The sequence below is a fragment of the Myxine glutinosa genome, chromosome 7 (genome assembly GCF_964187855.1).
Source record: "Myxine glutinosa chromosome 7, kmMyxGlut1.1, whole genome shotgun sequence".
Classification (NCBI taxonomy): Eukaryota; Metazoa; Chordata; class Myxini; order Myxiniformes; family Myxinidae; genus Myxine; species Myxine glutinosa.
Genome location: NC_136267.1, coordinates 97,455,334 through 97,467,714, shown reverse-complemented (window position 1 = coordinate 97,467,714; position 12,381 = coordinate 97,455,334). Strand labels below are relative to the sequence as shown.

At 49.1% G+C, this 12,381-nt stretch overlaps 1 protein-coding gene across 2 annotated transcripts in view; it reads left to right on the top strand.

Moving 5' to 3' along the window:
• The window catches only part of AAMP (angio associated migratory cell protein), a 65,320-nt gene that overhangs the window by 19,286 nt on the left and 33,653 nt on the right, over window positions 1–12,381 (top strand). For both annotated transcript variants that reach the window (XM_068122775.2, XM_068122774.2), the window contains exon 5: window positions 1–105. This exon is cut by the window's left edge and continues 40 nt beyond it. In XM_068122775.2, the coding sequence (XP_067978876.1) occupies window positions 1–105 (105 nt within the window). The remainder of the gene's footprint in view (window positions 106–12,381) is intronic.

Below are 12,381 nucleotides of genomic sequence, written 5' to 3'. Positions count from 1 at the left end.
GCACTGCTGATGGTTCAGTTTGGCTCTGGAAGTTGCCCGAAGGAAAGACCAAAATGTTTCAAGGTCCTGGCTGCCCGACCACATGTGGAACGCTGCTTCCTGATGGTGAGGGTGTTTACGGAGAAGGTTATGATTAAAAATTTTCAATGTGTGCTTTTTGGAAGTGACTACTAAGGTTTGATAAAGGAATGCGTGCTGGCTTTGCTTGAAAATACAGGCTTGGGGTGTGGTAGGGAATGGTCTTGGAAAAGCTTTACGAGATAAGCCATGACCAAAAACCTATTCCTCAAACTTTCAGTTTAACCCCAAATCTGGGGGAGCAAGTGGCGACCTTTCCAGGTGGCCTAGACACCCTTCCCCAGTTTGTCGAGCCTTGTTGTGCACCTTTCTAGCAGCCTGTCTGAAGTAGTTTGAGAGCAGGCTTGAAACTGTTGGTGCAGTGATTTGAAGCTTGTTTGTGTTGACGTCTGAGATTGTCAAAGCATGGTTTAGCTTAAATGTGTGTTTGGGATTATTGGGGGATTTGTTTCAACATCATTTTTTCTAAAATGGCTGCACGGTGAATTCATCGGCAAATAACAACTTGGACATAATTAACTTGTTGGCTGCACAACAAAGTAAATTCTCATCTTTTCTGACTTTGATGTCCAGAAACGGCCTTTTATAGACTATCTTGTCCCATATTGTATCCAGATACGAGAGCATTGGAATTTATATCTGTCAAATCTATTTTTGTAATAAAACAAGACTGAACAAAGTAAATAACAAGACCCTCTCAGCGAACCCTGAACCTCCGATCTGTAACATTATATATATTTATATTTTTGCGGAAATGGTTCCTAGAGGTTAATAAATGCTTAATATAGCATAATTATTCCCATATTGAGTGTTTAGAATAAATGTGAAGTAATTAAATGTCATTTTAGATATACAACACTAATTCATGTGGCTAAAAAGGTCAGACCGTCAACCCCATTGTGTGTGTCTAAAATACCTCATTCCTGCGAGCCTTTACTTGATGTTTTATTCCTCGATTTTCTGTGTAAAAGTACCCTTTGCACAGCAGTAAGCTTCCAGCCAATAATTTAGGTGGGAAAAGTCACCCTCATTATCCGGTTGTGGTCGCAGCACCAACTCGACGTGGTGAGAGATCATGCAAGGGTCGCCCCACCCCCCGGACCGGACTGTCGACCAATGGTGAGCGAGATGGGAGGGTCGCGTCACTGATGATGTGCGGGCCTGAAGTAATAATGGGGGAGCGGCGTTGGAACAATGACGAAGATGCCAGGACTAATAGCAGCGACAATGTTTGCAAATTTGCTGAGCTGCTAGGCGACGCTACGCCTTAATCCGATTTTGTCACGCTTTGCTCCACTGGTGCCATGTTCACTCCGCCAAGTTAAAGTCTCTGCCAACTCCTTCCCTCCTTCCACCCTGGCCGGTGTTGTGGACAGACCTGAGCAGGTCTGCATTTCAGTAAAGTGTGTGCCGTGTCAGCATTTTCAAAATTCATTTTCTCGGCAACCGTTGGACCCCGATTGACATGGAATTTTCAGCAAAGGAGGGCCTCGTCCTGTGGAATATTTTAGTGAATATTATGACGTCACAGGTCACGTGGTACGGGCGCCATCTTGGAAAAACCCAAAAAAATTCCACCTCTATATCTCAAAAACCGCTGCACAGAAATAATTGAGACAGGTTTCATTGCAAAGAACTCTCCATGCAAATAACATATGTGAATGATGACGTCATAGGTGCCGCCGTTATGACATCATAATTCGACAAGTAAAAACCTTTATCCGATCAGAATGAAATTTCTTGAGCATCTTCTCGGTATAAATTGATGCAGAAGTAAAATTATAATGATGTCATAGGTCACGTGGTTCGGCCGCCATATTGTTTTGAGTGAAAAGCCTCATGCTTTCCTCTCAAGCTCATCCGGTTGCTCTCTCTCATGCACAGATTTATCCCATCTCGTCTTCAGTTGTCATACCCTTCCTCCCATCCATGGTACACGGAATCTTGTGGTGAGGCTGTTGCCCAGAAACAACTTGCTTTCGTCTGCTGGAAAGCAAATCCAACGGAAGGAAATCTCATTTCCTTTCACAAAGCTCGAAACAAGTGTGTGTCCACCCTCAGGAGAGCCAGGAAACAATATCTCTCCATTCTCAAGACCGAACTCTCTTATCTGTCTCCCTCTTCCAAATCCTGGTGGCGTCTGGTCAAATCTGTTTCTGGTGTTTGTTCCCCCCTCCATCTCCTCCCTTACCTCAAACGGCTACACAGCTGACTCCGCACGTGACAAAGCCGAATGCCTCAACTCTGTGTTTGCCTCTAAATCTTGTGTCCCAAACCCATCCCTCTCTGTACCCACCATACCCAGTCGTACCCAGCTGCTCCTGGACTCTGTGTCCTTTCCTCCTGACAAGGTGGAAAAGTTTCTGTCAACCCTCGATTCTGATTCTGCAACTGGACCTGACGGCATCAGCCCACGGGTCCTAAAATCCTGTTCTTCCGCTCTTTCACTCCCTCTCTCTGTTCTCTTCACCCTTTCTTTTGCTCAAGGTCATCTGCCATCTGCTTGGAAATCAGCCAACATCACCGCTTTGCACAAAAAAGGTGCAAAAACAGATCCTAGCAACGACAGACCAATCAGCCTTCTCCCAATTATCAGCAAAGTCATGGAATCCATCATTGCTTCAGATATGAAATCTTTCCTCTTCTCCAATGGCTTGATCTCTGATCATCAATTTGGTTTCAGACCTGGTCACTCCACTCTGGACATGCTGCTTCTGCTTTCTCAACAATGGATGGAGGTCCTCAATGCCAAACAGGAAATTAGAGCTGTCTCCCTTGACATATCACGTGCCTTTGATACGGTCTGGCACCCCGCTCTGCTCACCAAACTCTCCTCCTTTGGTATCCATGGAAATCTCCACGCATGGCTGGCGGACTTCCTCTCTAGTCGTATCAACGTGTGGCCCTGAATGGGTTTCTCTCATCTCCTCTTCCTGTTCAGGCTGGAGTTCCCCAAGGCAGTGTTCTGAGCCCTGTGCTTTTTCTGGTCTTCATCAATGATCTCTCTGACTCTCTTGAAAATCCTCTCTATCTCTTTGCTGATGACTCTACTCTCTGTCGCTCCATTCCTCATCCCTCAGATCGGCAGTCTGCAGCCTCCTCACTCTCTGCAGACCTGGACAAAATCACAGACTGGGCAAACAAGTGGAACATGTCTTTCAATCCTGACAAATCTCACACTCTTACTATGTCTCTCCGAAAAGACCGACTGGAAAACCTTTCCATCTACTTTCTCAACAATCCTCTCCAAGAAGTTCTGTCACTCAAGTTTTTGGGTCTCAATATCTGCCATGATCTTTCTTGGGAAAACTACATTTCCAAGCTGGCCTCCAAAGCCAGTCACAGATTGGGTATCCACCATCGTGCGAAGTCCTTCCTTGGCACTCCTGAGCTCCTCACCAAATACAAGGCTTTCATCCGCAGCTCAATGGAATACTGTTCCCCCTTTGAGCCAGTGCTCCTGCCTCACACCTAGCTCGGCTTCACGCTGTTGAAACCAAAGCTTTCAGAATCATTGGAATCTCCTGCGATGAAGCTAACTCCGAGGGCCTTTCACTCACTCCCCGTAGGCAGGTTGGTGGTCTTTCTGTCTTCTACCGACTCCTCTCCGGCCTTGCTCCTTCATCTTTCTCTGTGCTCTGTCCCCCAAATATTCCGACAGGTCCCACAAGATCTGCCAGCAACCCTCTTATGGTTAAACTGCCAAAATCTAGGCTCTCTGCTCACCTTCACTCTTTAATTCCCCTTTTCTCCCGCCTCTGGAACAAACTCCCCCACTCCCTTCAATCCCACTCCTCCCACCAGGTCTTTAAAACAGCTGTTCACTACCATCTCTTATCTTCCCCCATCCAAAACCTTGATCTTTTCTACCCCCGCTAATTCACCCCAGATACACTTTTTGGAAATTCCAACTTCTTTCCTGGAAGTCCTTGCAGTGTCCATATGTTTTATACCTCTCCCACCTCTCCCCAAGCCCTCTCCCTCCCACAGTTCTCTCGATGTCCCTGCTCTCAAATGTTGTGTTTGTGTCCTTCCCCCTCTCTCCCCATCTTGTCTACCACTCCCCTTATTTTATGTTTTATGTGTCGGTTTGACCTTTGTGTGATTAATGTGAGCTCTTTCACGAGCCTCGATCTTGTATACAAAAAAAAAAAAAAAAAACCGCCTCATTTTCCCCTCCGGCTCCACACACACACGCACACACGCACACACGCACACACACATACACACACACAACACACACAACACACACAACAGCCTTATTTTCCCCTTTGGCTACACACACACACACACACACACACACACACACACACACACACACACACACACACACACACACACACACACACACACACACGAACTAGGCAAGATAGAGGGAAAGGCACAAACTGAAGAGCATGAAGCTGACAAGCTCCAGCTTTGTGCTCTTCAGAACATGCACAATGCTGAGTCATCACCAAGGGAAGAGTGAGAGTCAGAGTGAGCCAGTGGCTAGAAGTGGAGTGGTGGTCAGGGCACTAGTGGATCCAAGCTTGAGATTGTGAGCTGGTCCAAGAGAGCATCAGACTCAATAAGACGAGGACTAATTGAGATAGAGACTCAGCATGTTTGCTGTTGGGGCCAGGGTGTTACACCCAACCCCATTGTGTCACAATTGGTGAGATTCCGAAGCTCACCAATCACAGAGCACAATGGTCTCTGCCGCCAGGAGTTGCACAAATGAGACCCCAGTGATTCCACCAATCACAGTCCACGGCCCTCTGGAATCCCCACCCTTCGGGTCCCCACAAGTTTCCGCCCCGAGTGGATCCAGCAATCAGGCCTTAGGAATTCCTGCCCTGAGGGTCCATGAGTGTTTCAGTTGTGGACAGCAGAGGAGGACTTTATCTCCCTCTGTAGGTGTGAGAGGGTGTGTTCCGTGTCACCCTATACTGCACGATTCAGCAGTTTGGTTCCGCAGAGGGGAAAAATAGACAGGATGCATTTACCTATAGCTCTCTCTCTAAATCAGACAAACCCCACTCCATCTTCCAAGCCTGGCTAGATGCAGTGCTAAAGTGCGCTTTCCCTCAACACACCTTAAAACAGGTAGGAATTCCCCACCGACATGAACATACATGGCGTATTAGGCCTTAATCGAAGTATTACCATTTTCCACCAAATGTATAAATGTAATAGTTTTCTCTACAGATATAAACTGCAATAAAGATTAATGCTTTCAGTCATGGCCGAGTGTCCTTTTGCTCACGACATTAACCGCAATAAAAATATGGGATATTAATAGGGGCGGGAGGGGGTGCCATGCAGCAGGTAATTCCACGCATTCATGTTTTTTGAAACTGGAGAGCACAACTGTGGCCATGACAGGTGCCACCACCTACCCTCGTAAATGGCAGTTTGCAGATGTGAAGCCTGCCATTTCCTTTCAGTGTGCATTCGTTTGAGAGATTAGAACATTTTTACCTTCGCACCCAAAGGTGGACGGAGGTTATGTTTTCACCGTCATCTGTTTCTCTGTCCGTTTGTCTGTGAACAAAATATCTCAAAAAAAAGTTATGGACGGATTCGGACGAAATTTGGCAGAGAGGTAGCGTATGTGACAAGAACGAAATGATTAGATTTTGGTGAAGATCCGGATTCGGATCCGGTTACTAGAATTTCTAAAGTGATTCTTCACCATTGGGAGATTGGGCCAAAAACGATACATAGCAGGATATCTCAAAAAGTTGTGGACGGATTTGGACAAAACTTGGTGGACCCGTTGGGTGTCTGATAAGGAAGAATCGATTCAATTTTGGTGAAGATCTGAATATGGATTCGGATATGAGAATTATTTCATTTTTAAACTGATTCTTCACCATTGGGAGATCGGGTCAAAAACGATACATAGCGGGATATCTCAAAAGGTTATGCATGGATTTGGACAGACCTTGTTGGACAGGTTGGGTGTCTGACAAGGAAGAATCGATTCAATTTTGGTGAAGATCTGGATCCGGATCTGGCTAATAGAATATTTTAAGTGATTCTTCACCATCGAGTGATATGGCCAACCAGGTGGAGGTACGCTCTCCACTGAGTGCTGTTCTAGTTTCTGCACTTTCCATCGTAATCGAAAGTAGTTTACAGATTAAGGATTTCGAAACGCTCTGCGAGCTGCGACCCTCCCACAGGTCTGCAGAAGTGTTCCATAACTCAATAAGCTTGTAAAGCCTCGCCAAGTGGCTCCCCTGATTTTAAATACTCAAGGAAGCACTCCAAAGAAACGGTTTATAAGGAACGGCTGGCTTGGCAAGCGATACCAAGCTCACTGCTCATGGCAAATACATGATGTTCCAAAGCTTGGTTGTCGTTAAGGACGCGAAGACCGCCTGGAAACCGCTAAGCCACGCCCCTCGATGACTGCGTTGAAATCGTAAGCCACGCCCCTCGCTCAGTTGTGTTAGAAATGAGTCGAAATCGATTAACTCGTGAAAGTTATAAACGTCCAATTAAATTAATTGCTTAACTGTGGGTTGTGTCGTCGTTTAAAAGAAGCAAATATGACATGTAAACAGAGGTGGTTTGATCGAGAGGAAGGAACGAGGTCAGAATACCTTCAAAGTGTTAAAATGGCTGATTTGAGTTGTGATTTTAACAACTTTTGAGGCTGTTTGAAGATGATTAAAGGAAAGTTATTCGAATATTTCCTTTTGGAGAATTACTCAAATCAATCCGCAATGAGAGAAACTCGAGTGAGCTCGATGTGACGCTGAACGGAGGGATGGAGACGGTACAGAGAGGGAAAGAAAGCACAAATGTTGGGACGGATCAGAAGGGCATGTCTTCTACGAGGTCCGCCTCTCCGGAATGTAACCCGCACAATTCAATCACTTGATTCGGGCAGTGAACGGTCACGGCCTCGTTGTCTCTTGTTGTCCTGTTTGTTTCCATGTGAGGTTGTGAACGGTCCGCCCCCTCTCAGGCTCGTGAAGTAGTAGAGACGTGGGCGTATAGACAGGATTTCCCTCATCCTTCCCATGGGCCTTACCTCTCCCCCCTCCCCTCCTCTTGCCCCTCCCCCTCAAACATTCATGAAAATAAAAACAGAAAAATGAAACCTCATGGAGGTGCTCAGAATCTCGTCACCATGAACCCCAAGTTGACTGGTTCTCGGCACCATGAATCCCACAGTGACGTGGTTCTCAGCACCATGAACCCCACAGCGACGTGGTTCTCAGCACCATCAACCCCACATTGACGTGGTTCTCAGCACCATGAACCCCACAGTGACGTGGTTCTCAGCACCATGAACCTCACATAGACGTGGTTCTCAGCACCATGAACCCCACATTGACGTGGTTCTCAGCACCATGAACCCCACGTTGACTGGTTCTCGGCACCATGAACCCCACATTGACTGGTTCTCAGCACCATGAACCCCACATTGACTGGTTCTCAGCACCATGTACCCCACAGTGACGTGGTTCTCAGCACCATGAACCCCACATTGACGTTGTTCTCGGCACCATGAACCCCACGGTGACGTGGTTCTCAGCACCATGAACCCCACAGTGACGTGGTTCTCAGCTCCATGAACCCCACAGTGACGTGGTTCTCAGCACCATGAACCCCACAGTGATGTGGTTCTCAGCACCATGAACCCCACATTGATGCGGTTCTCAGCACCATGAACCCCACGTTGACTGGTTCTCGGCACCATGAACGCCACATTGACTGGTTCTCAGCACCATGAACCCCACATTGACTGGTTCTCAGCACCACGAACCCCATGTTGACGAGGTTCTCAGCACCATGAACCCCACATTGACGTGGTTCTCGGCACCATGAACCCCACATCGACGTGGTTCTCCGCACCATGAATCCCACGTTGACGTGGTTCTTAGCACCATGAACCCCCACAGTGACGTGGTTCTCAGCACCAGGAACCCCACTGTGATGAAGTTCTCGGCACCATGAACCCCACATTGACTGGTTCTCGGCACCATGAACCCCACGTTGATGTGGTTCTCGGCACCATGAACCCCACGTTGACTGGTTCTCAGCACCATGAACCCCACATTGACGTGGTTCTCGGCACCATGATCCCCACATTGACTGGTTCTCGACACCTTGAACCCCACGTTGACGAGGTTCTCGGCACCATGAACCCCACATTGACGTGGTTCTCAGCACCATGAACCCCACGTTGTCTGGTTCTCAGCACCATGAACCCCACGATGACTGGTTCTCAGCACCATGAACCCCACAGTGACGTTCTCATCACTACGAACCCCACATTGACGTGGTTCTCAGCACCATGAACCCCACGTTGACGAGGTTCTCGGCACCATGAACCCCACGTTGACGAGGTTCTCAGCACCATGAACCCCACGTTGACGAGGTTCTCAGCACCATGAACCCCTATGTTGACTGGTTCTCAGCACCATGAACCCCACATTGATGTGGTTCTCAGCACCATGAACCCCACGTTGACGAGGTTCTCGGCACCATGAACCCCACATTGACGTGGTTCGCAGCACCACGAACTCCACGTTGAGGAGGTTCCGGCACCATGATCCCCACGTTGACGTTCTCAACACTATGAACCCCACGTTGACGAGGTTCTCAGCACCATGAACCCCACGTTGACGATGTTTCCAGCACCATGAACCCCACAGTGACTGGTTCTCGGCACCATGAACCCCACGTTGACGTGGTTCTCGTCACCATGAACCCCACATTGATGTGGTTCTCGGCACCATGAACCCCACATTGACGTGATTCTCGGCACCATGAACCCCATGTTGACGTGGTTCTCGTCACCATGAACCCCACATTGACGTTGTTTTTGGCACCATGAACCGCACGTTAACGTGGTTCTCGGCACCATGAACCTCACATTGACTGGTTCTCGCACCGTGAACCCTCGAGGTTTTCAACCTCGTCAATGTGGGGTTCATCGTGCTGAGAACCACGTCAACATGGGGTTCATGGTGCCGAGAACCAGTCAATGTGGGGTTCATGGTGCTGAGAACTTTGTCACAGTGGGGTTCATGGTGCTGAGAACCACATCACTGTGGGGTTCATGGTGCTGAGAACCACGTCAACGTGGGGTTCATGGTGCTGAGAACCACGTCAAAGTGGCGTTCATGGTGCTGAGAACCACGTCAATGTGGGGTTCATGGTGCCGAGAACCAGTCAACGTGGGGTTCATGGTGCTGAGAACCAGTCAACGTGGGGTTCATGGTGCTGAGAACCTCGTCAACGTGGGGTTCATGGTGTCGAGAACCTCGTCAACGTGGGGTTCATGGTGCCGAGAACCTCGTCAACGTGGGGTTCATGGTGCTGTTACGTGGTCCCCTCAGTGCATACCAGGTCTCGGTGACCCCCGGACCGTGAGAGGACCTTCGCCAGCAAATAGTATTATATAGGCGCATTCGCCACGCAATCCATAGGAATTTCACCCAGGAGACAACTGATGTGCAAGTATATATTTCCAATGGTAATGATACCAAACACTTTCAAAGACACAACCACGGAGATTTTCCCCGAGCAATCAACAATACACAACCAGGCACAATCAATATTACAACCATGTGAACTCATCTACACAAACTCTAAGATGGCCATCTTAATCTTATACATTCCTCACGTGAGCCCCACTCCTGACTCCCTCCGTGGTCAATGTCTCTCCTCTCCGCACACGGGCGGTTGGACGAACCCCGGGCGGACGTGCTCCCAACGAGCAGTCTCGTACTGGGGCCGCGGCTGCAGCGCACCTCCTTGCCAAGCCCCGGGGCAAACCCAGCGCGGCGTCCAACGTGCGCGAGGCCCCAAGTGCGACCCTTACGCGTCCTTGTAGACGGGCAAAAACCCAGCGCGGCTTCCGACGCTAGTGAGGCCCAACGTGCGGACCCGTACGCGTCTTTGTAGACGGGGCAAACTGTCCCGGACGCTTGGTTTCGTGCACGAACTCACGGTGACTGGACGTGTCAAAAGGTATTTACCGCCCAGGTAACTCCTCTCGCCAGACGTTTCGAAACGGCGCGTTTTCCACGCAGCGCAAGGTCTCTTCCACCTTTTTGTCGGGGCCGGGCGAGGAAGAAGAAACCTTCCTTTCCCTCGTGTCTTTTTCCTCCGTTTTCCGTCACTTCCGCTTCCGGCCACTTCCGTTTCCTGCCACTCTTTCAGAAGGGCTCCTGACCCTCCAACCACAACAACTACACAACAACTTAATATACTACACACGGAAGCAAAGACCTGCATGGTAATTTACATACATTCACCTAAATATGTAACACTCCCCCCCTTCAAGAGAGAAAGTTTGAACCCAGCGAAAACTTTCTTTGCCGGCCAATTTGGAGAAACAAACCAGATAACTCAACCCCCCCACATTATCAGTTCCCCCCGGGCACAGTTATCACTTAAAAATAAAGCCAGTTAAGCCACTCGATAGCACTTTTCCGGGAGGCCAAGCCGAGTATTCACTACATGGATGCCTTTAGGAACGTGGAGTTCACGGTTAGTCCGTGCAGGAAAGTTCACTACATGGACGCCTTTAGGAACGGCGTTCACGGTTAATTCGTGTCGGAATCTTGGCTCGGCGGCTCCGCCGCCTTCAGTGCTTCAACTTCTCAGAACGTCCCTAATCATTAGGGTGGGACCACTGGTCCCTGTAGTCCCCTGAATACCGGTCTTCTTCTCGGCCACTACTTTGCCAATTATTCCTTCGGGAGCGGCCGTAACTCAGGGAGCCTCCATAATAATATTGACTGCGGCCACCATCAAAACTACCGCCCAGTTGTCCTCTCCTGTAGACCTCTCGACGCCTACGAAATGCCTTCCCTACTGTTATGGTCCGACCCTCCAAATCCTTGCCATTCCAATTCTTCTCTGCCTCTCTGGCGTCTTTTGTGCTGGCAAACGTGACAAAGCCGAACCCTCTTGACTGTTGCGTTTCCCAGTCTCTTACCAACCGCACTTCCACCAGCGGCCCATATCTGTTGAAGACAGAGGTCAGAACTTCTTCCTCTGTTTTGAAGTTCAGTCCCCCTACAAATAACTTGGCACTTTTGTCACCATCCCGAGCTGGTGTGGTGTTATTTTCCCTGCTGGGCTCTTTATCAACCCTCAGGTTACCATAAACTTGACCCCCGGCCAAATCATTCCCGAGAACCACAGATACACCCTCTACAGGAAACGTGGCTTGTAAACCGACGGTGACCGGTCCTGACACCAAATCGGACTCCAACTGGATGACCTGAAGGGGAGCACTAACACCGCCCCCGATCCCCTGTAAACGAACACTATCCCCCGTTGCCGTCTCCTCGGACCATGGCAAAATGCCTTCAAGCATTAAAGATTGATGGGCCCCTGTGTCTCTCAATATCCTAACCGGTCTCCGGTTAGTCGAGGCTCCATCCAGTGACACAAACCCCTCGGAAATAAATGGTTGGTAACCCTCTTGATGGCGATTTCTTACGCTAGCCATCGCATTCGGAGTTGTAATAGTCGGACTCCGCTCTGGGTTGTCCCTTTTCATGAGGTAACAACTGGACATCAAGTGTCCAGGTTTTTTGCAAAACGCGCAAGTAGGCCCGGAGGAAAAACTCGGGGTCTGCCTCGGGCCCCCCGAACTATAAGTTTGTCTTGGGCCCGCATCCCTCTGATTTCGAACCGGTGGGGTATCATAGTTGTCCCCATAATCATCTCGAGGCCGCCGCCATGTATGGTCGTTCTCCGCACCTGCTGTTCCCCACCTCCCCTGCGGAGATCTAGGCGAGGAGTTAGGTTCGTGGACCCCTATTCGGTGGGTTAAGGCATAATCATCTGCCATGGTGGCTGCGTCCCACAACTTTGGTACCTTCTTTTCCTGCAGGTACACTTTGATGTCCTCGTGGACACACTGCTGGAATTCCTCCACCAGGATCAAGTCCCGCAATGTCTCGAAGTCTTTCCCGACTCCTTTTGACTCACACCACCGATCAAACATGTTTTCTTTCACTCTGGCAAACTCCACATGGGTCTCACTCTCCCTCTTCCTGGCATTCCTGAATTTTTGCCTGTAAGCTTCCGGAACCAACTCATAGGCCTTGAGGATGTGCTTCTTCAGTACCTCATAATCTGCACATTGGTCCATTGGTAATGCCGAATAAATTTCCTGAGCTTTCCCCACCAGCACACTTTGTACGAGTATGGTCCAGGCCTCCTCCGGCCAGTTTAATTGTCGAGCCACTTTCTCAAAGTGTGGGAAGAATTTCGCGACTTCCTTTTCACTGAACGGTGGAACCAGCCTCACATGTCTGCCCACATCCCAGGTTTTCT